Below are 6,705 nucleotides of genomic sequence, written 5' to 3'. Positions count from 1 at the left end.
GTTCTTCCACGGGGCACTTACTTGGCTCAGGCGCTGCTGCGCGTCTCCACCATCTCCACCATCGCCGTCTCCGACGGCCATCCTGCGGGCACAGAAGCGCAGCACGGTGACTCACCTGGGGCGAGCGCCCGCGGGGCCCGGCCCCGACCCCCTCCTGGCCCTGAGGGGCCACGTACCTGTTGGCGTCGGGCAGCGGTGAACTTGTAGGCCAAGGCCAGAATAAGCAGGATGCAGAGATCCACGAGGAAGTGGCTGACAGCCATCGCGAAGCGCTCGGCTCAGCCGCACTGGGGGAGGAGGGGTGCGGCGTTGGGTTGGTGGGGATGCTGCGATGAGGTCACAGCCCCGCGGGTGGGGCTCCTCTGTGAGGTCACAGCACTGCGGGCACATATGATGGCAGAGCTCATCCCTGCCGCCCTCCTTTCCCTCACAGAACTTCTGCTTTTTGCTGCTGCCCTGGATGCACGCGATCCAGCCCTTGTCCATAGAATGCGGTCCTCAGTTGTCTCCTCCTGCTTCTCCATTATTGGTTTGCAATGTCTCTCAATTCTTCCGCTTTGTCTCGAAATGGGAAACATCCGAGATCTACCACAGGAGATCTCACTCTATGAGTCTTGTCCTGGAGATTATTGTAGGCTAGAGTGCGCTGACTTTGAGGAGCAGTGTGTACAGAGGAGTCTGTCCACGAATCCTGGCTGATGCCATCTTTGCAAACACACCTGGAGCTTCCTTGCAGCTCCCTCCTCTGCATTTGCAAAGTGCTGTTTGTGCACAGCCCGATCACTGCAAAACCACTGCTGTGACTCGGATTCGAACCAAGGTTGCTGTGGCCACAATGCAGACTGCTAAACGCTATATGATCATGGTTGCACGCTGGGAGGCCTCGCACACGGTCGAGTAGAGGCAGGAGAGCGTGCCAGCTGCAGCCACCGCGCCATTCCTCCCTCTGTGGAGCACCCAGCACGGAGCATTCCACCCAACCCAGCCTAAAACGGGCTTTGTCTTCAGTTGAGCCTGGATGCTGCCGCTGGTGCCTCAGCAATGCCGAGGGGGCTCTGACGCTGCTTTGTAAAGCTCTGGGGAAGTTGGGATGGCAGTCAGGGACTGAGGCTGCTGCAAAGGACGGTGTGCTGGGAATGTGGTGCCAGGGAACAGGATGGCATATGGGGATGAAACTGTAATACAGCAAGTGTATGCTCAGAGTCGCTCCAGCCAGGGCTATGTTATGCAATGGGTGTGCTCAGAGCCTCTCAGTCCCCTGCATTCCCTCCCTGCCCAGCCCCAGTGAGACCCACAAGGCTTCAGGAGGCAGTGGACAAACTTCCTGAAGAAGAGCATGGACTGACAGAGAAAAGGACGCCATCCCTCTGTAGTGTGTGAAATAAACCTTTATTTTGGAGCTGTTTCCTGCGGGTGGGAGCTGGCAGGGCTGCACCACCTCGGGCTGTGGTGCCTCGCAGGGCTCTGGGGAGTCACTGCCATCTGTCAGCATCAGGGACCTCCGCAGGAGGCTGAGTGTAAATCTTCCCATCAGGAAGCTGCGATCCTCAACCGCGGTGTCCGTTCTGCATCACACAGCTTGAGGGTCTTTCTTTTTCTGAATATTCTTAATGGCTTTCTTCACCCAAGGCGCGTTTGGTTTTGCACAGATCTTGGCCCCGCTCTTTGTCTCAAACCTGCCCAGATGAAAGGTGAAGGTTGGTGGGAAACAGCAGCTACCATCGCTGTCCTGTGCCCCCCTCCCCTCTTCCCTTCTCCGCACACCTTTTCACTTTTCCCTTTGCCTCTCCAGTGGGCACATGGTGCCCTATGAGTAGGCTGTCCTGCAGCCTCTAGATCCCGTGCAGATCTTTGGGAGCCCTTCTAGACTCGTGGCCTTATCACCTTGCCCCATAGAAGTCACCAGAGGGTCGTGTCCTCCCCTCTTCACGCTGCAGACAGCCACCCTGCCACCAGCCATCCTTTGGATGGAGGCCATGCGGATCTGTCACCAGACAGAGTGGAGGAAGGCACACGCAGAGTCCCAGGAGATGGCATGGTGGTAGGGAATTTACCAGGACTTACACAATTGTTTTTAGAGGACAGTCATTGGAAGTCTCATAGAAATTCTGCAGCACTTCGAGCCGGACAGCAGCTTTTGAGTGTGTGTAGCAGCATTCTGAAGGTGCATATGGGGCTGGAGAAGAGAGAGAGAGAGAGAGAGAGAGAGGGAGACTGAGAACACAGGCTTTGGAAAGCAGTCTTTCAGATCTATCCCCGTAAGAAGGCTGACGCACACATCGTCCCCCATATCCTGCAGCTGCCGCCTTAAGGAGTGCTGGGTGAGCTCCTCCTGCAGCAGGATGGTGCCCCAAGAGCCCCATGCTGAAGCCACCCAGCCCAGGGTGTCCCATCCTACCAGGAGCCCTCGGGGTTGTCCCGTCCCTGCTCCCTGCTGGGCTTCCCCATCCTCCCCAACAGGACATCCCCAGCCCTGAGCAGGGTGACAGCAGCCTCACCTGTGGAGCTGTACTGGGAGACGCTGAGGAGCAGCAGGAGCAGCAGGACCGGCCTTGTGCTGAGCATTGTGGCTGTACGTGGGCTCTTCCTTAGGGCAGTGCTGCTGTGCCTCTCCAGAGGAGCTCCGACTTAGCTTGGCAGGGAGCTGCTGCAATTTATCCTCTCCACCGCCTCCCCATTTTAGCTCTTTTCCGACGAATTTCTAGTGAAAGCCCTGTGTGTTTTCTTAGAGCAAGGGGATTTACGTGTCACGTGGCAGCTCTCGGGCTGCAGACAGAGATGATCCCTAGAAAGAAAGGACAAACAGACTTGGGCCACTTCTCTGTAAGTTGAGTCTGGCCTGTGGGAAAGCCACAAAGCTGGTAGGGAAGTGAAATCCTCCTCTACGGAAGCAGAGACCAAAGGCCTTCAAAACCCACCGAGAGTGATTTTGTGGTGACAAGAAAGGCAATGCTGTGTTTTGTGCACAAAGTCATTCCTCAGCTCGAGAGCCAGAAAAGTGTCACGGAGAAAGCGCAGATGGATCAGAGTCCCTTTAAGCAGGAGTACAGCAGCACTGCCCCCACCGCCCTCTGTGGCTCAAAGGCTGTAGGATGCTGCCAGCATCACCCTACATTCTATAGAGAGGAACGCATACTTTTGAACATAAAAAATCCCCTCTCCATAATGTGGGGTGCAAGGACACCTGGGGTCAGGTGAACTCTCCCTTTTAGAGTGGTCTCCACTGCTCCGTCTGCATCCCACAGACACAAGCAGAGGTCAGAGCAATGCAGGAGCAGCCTCCCCAGGTCGGTGTTTCCTGTGCCGTGCTCCTTCCAGCTGCTCCACCCCAAAGGAAACTCATGGCAAGAGGTGCCATCAACTCCAGTATCATCGGGACCTAATGAATGAACCTGCCACTCTTTCAGTGCAGGGATCTGGGCCCGATGTTTGCCTTTCTGGTGCTCTTTAGGGACAGAACCTAACAGCAGACTGGAGGTGCTCTCATCTTGCCATGGCCAGCAGATGCAGAGCAGGGCACACTCCCACCCTGAGCCCTGGAGCAAGAACCTCCGAGCCCTGAGCGCGCAGCCACCAACATGAGGATACACCCACCTCACCAATCCTCATCTTTCAAAGTGGAAACAGGGCCTCAGCTTGGGGCACCACGTCACTGCCTGCACTCGTGTCCTGCTGTGAGCATGCATGTGGGTCTGGAGCTTGATGATCTTTAGGGTCCCTTCCAACCTAAGCCATTCCGTGTGTGTGTGCACATCTCCCTGTGCAGAAATCACCTGGAAAGAGGAGATGCTGGACAAAGTTTGAACAGCTGCCAGCAGTCTCCAGTTGGTCAGAGCATTGAGGAGACTCTATCTGCTCCTTTCTTCATTAACAACTCTGCAAAATCACTCAAAGGGTTGAAACACCCAAAGCAACATTTTGTCAGACTGTAAGTGAAGGTCTCCAGTAGGGAATCTTGTAAAACCTAGCAACCCTAGGAGCACAAGGTAGGCTAGACTCAAAACAATACATTTCTAAATAGGTCACATAACCCCTAAAAATAGTGCTGTTCCTCCTGGCTTGTGTTCAACCCAGCAACTCAACATCTCCATGGGCTGCAATGAGTTCCCCATGCTACTGGTCCCCAAAAGCATCTTTCCATCCTCCCACAGGCTTTGCGGGTCCTTCCTTTCCCTTCTCAGCCATTTCACCACCTCTGATGTACCCCAAGCAAGAAAGAAGCATTTTGGGGACTGGTAGGCATGACTGCTGCAAGCCCATGGCATGCCTCAGCCTGGGCTGGGGCTTTCCCAGCCAGATGTGCAAGGGAGGACTGCAGGCACAGGGACACCCACACAGGGCTCTGGGTGGAACAAACCTGAGGAAGTAAGTAAAATGAAGCAGGATCTGTGCTTGTTTTTCTGGCACTGCTTCGCTTCCTCAGGTTTTCAAGTCATCCCTATCACAGCCAAACAATGCACAAATCCCTGGAGATGCCTTGATGTTTGTTCTCTAGGTTTTTTTTTTTTTGGTTTTTGGAAGGGAAAGGCTGCTGTGCAGTCATGAACTGATGGATGCTGGAAAGTCCCACAGCTGGCTAAAGTTCCCTTTCGTTTGAGCAGCCAAAGGAGAATGTGCTTGTTTACATGAAAAATAAAGAGCGTCGTCCTGATTTGGTACAAAGGAACATGGTTTAGTGGGCAATATTGGTGGTAAGTGGGCAGTTGGACTAGACCTTGGAAGTCTTTTCCAACCGTGGTGATTCTGTGATTCTGCAAAAGGAGGAAGAGGGGTGCTTGGGGACACCTCAGGTGCAGGGTTTGCCAGCACCCGTGTCACGGTGGGGAAGGATTTGGGCATAACAAGCCACATTCTTGGGAATGGGGTCTCAGCAGATAATTGAGCTCTGCTGGGAAAACACAGCCGGGAGCAGCCACGCAGTTGTCACATCACTTGGGAACGAGCAGGCTGTGCTCTGTGGCCCCACTCTGTTTTGAATCATGCCAGCTCCTAGGGGCTGGAAAGGCTTTAAAAGGAGGAAAACAAGAGTCCCTCCCAAAGCCTGCTTCCTACGGCTGGACACTGGGGACCACCAAGTGCTGAAAGCTGGGGATCCACCAAAGCACATCCTGTGCAGAAAATCCTGCGTGGAGCACAGAGACACAGAGGCTGCAGGAAGGACATGTCTAGGAGCCTTTCCCCAGAGGATCATGTGTACTGAGTGACTGAGCAGCTTGCCAACACCAGCTCTTCCCTGAGCCCCAGAAGCCAGGAAGTCACCGCAGCCTCCTTTCCAACCCTGGCCTTTCTTGAGTTCCTGGAGCTGGAACAGCAGTGGAGAACTGTCATGCCCTTGGTGCCTTCTTCACTGTAAGGTTGTCCCTAACCAACAGCGTTGCTGGGTACACAGTGTCTGGGACATTCAGGAGAAAGGAGAACTGACTGCCCCTGAAGGGTGGTGGGGCTGCAAAGACACAGCTCGGTAGAAGCAGCCAGGCCAATAGCTCCAAGTGAGCATAAAGGATCCCTGGCAGAGATTAAAACACAGAGAGAGGTGAGAGACCTTCTGGTGAGCAGAAGGGGACGTGCTCCACTCTACTGACCCAGCATTAGTGAGAGGGTGGTATGTTACCTTGAACAGAGGCTGCTTTATGCAAGTGCAGGCTGACATAATATTTCATAGAAAAACCACAACACCAAGCAGGGATAGGGCTGACATTTCATAAGTCACAGTTCACATCTCAGCCCTGAGAGCATGGAGACCGCCGGGGTTCTCCTTCGCAGGAATAACTCGCACATCGCCCTGGAGAGGGGCTAGGGCTTGGAGAAGGCAGTACCAAGGGTGAATCTCTGCCAGGTCTGTTACTGTGGGGAGCAACAAGAACAGGATGAACCAAGGGTGACCCCAGCACGCGCAGAGACTTCACAGGTGAGGTGATGTCTCACCGGCTCGGAGCACAGCAGAGAGCCAGGCGCCAGCAGCAGGGGCCACCAACAGCCCCAAATACAGCAAAGTGAGGAATCAGTCCAGGGTTCTTTTTAGGAGGAGCAGAATGGAACAGCAGGTCCTGGGTCCAGAGACACAGCCACAACACCAAGAGATCCGAACATCCATCCATCCAGAAGATAAGCTACCTACAGCAAACAGGGTCAGGGTAACGATATCAGATCAGTGCTCCTACAGCACCCAAACCAGGGACTGAAGCCCCAGCCTTGGGCTTAAAAGGGTCTTCTGGGCCTTGGTCAGAGAGTGTGGGGTGGGAGAGCATCCACTGATCAAACTGGTCAGGGTGAGCATGGCCAATGTGTACCTTCAAGGGCTGCCACCGTGCTGCCTGCTGGATGCTGCGGGGAGGTGAAGGCATGGAACCATTCAGACGCTGCCTTGTGGCTCCATGCACTCAGTCACCAGACTGCCCTGTCCCAGAGCCAGCCACATCCACTCAGTGCATAGGAAGTCATTTATCGCCGTCTGCCTACCAACTCTTTTATTTATGCAGCCTCCCCCTTCCCTAATAACAGAAGAGAAAAAAAAAAAATTCTTTCTACAGAGCTTCTTACCCTCAAAATGACCTTCCTGGCCCGGTGATTCATCAGGGGAAGTTCTGGTGGATGCTGCCAGCTTCCCCACAGTGCAGCAGTGTGGGGCAGGATGCAGGAGGGGAGCATGCAAGAGAGGATGCAGGAGCAGCCCTGGGCTGGGGGACATCCTAGCCAGCCCTGGTC

General features: G+C 54.6%; 1 protein-coding gene across 1 annotated transcript; it reads right to left on the bottom strand.

The window, feature by feature from the left end:
• Positions 1,371 to 6,609, bottom strand: LOC110404131 (monocyte chemotactic protein 1B-like). The gene is made up of 3 exons (XM_021408109.1): positions 2,499 to 6,609; positions 2,065 to 2,176; positions 1,371 to 1,676 (listed from the first exon to the last, which is right to left on the bottom strand). The coding sequence occupies exons 1-3, from the start codon at positions 2,563 to 2,565 to the stop codon at positions 1,571 to 1,573; spliced, it is 285 nt and encodes a 94-aa protein (XP_021263784.1). The 5' UTR covers positions 2,566 to 6,609; the 3' UTR covers positions 1,371 to 1,570.

This window comes from Numida meleagris, chromosome 10, assembly GCF_002078875.1.
Source record: "Numida meleagris isolate 19003 breed g44 Domestic line chromosome 10, NumMel1.0, whole genome shotgun sequence".
Classification (NCBI taxonomy): Eukaryota; Metazoa; Chordata; class Aves; order Galliformes; family Numididae; genus Numida; species Numida meleagris.
This window is presented reverse-complemented; position numbering and strand designations above follow the sequence as displayed.

Coding starts and splice junctions, on each gene's coding strand:
- LOC110404131 (XM_021408109.1), bottom strand. CDS start 2,565: ATGCTCAGCACAAGGCCGGTCCTGCTGCTCCTGCTGCTCCTCAGCGTC. Junction 2,177..2,498: donor CTCCCAGTACAGCTCCACAG/GTGAGGCTGCTG, acceptor TCTCTTCTCCAG/CCCCATATGCACCTTCAGAA. Junction 1,677..2,064: donor TGTCCTCTAAAAACAATTGT/GTAAGTCCTGGT, acceptor TCATCTGGGCAG/GTTTGAGACAAAGAGCGGGG.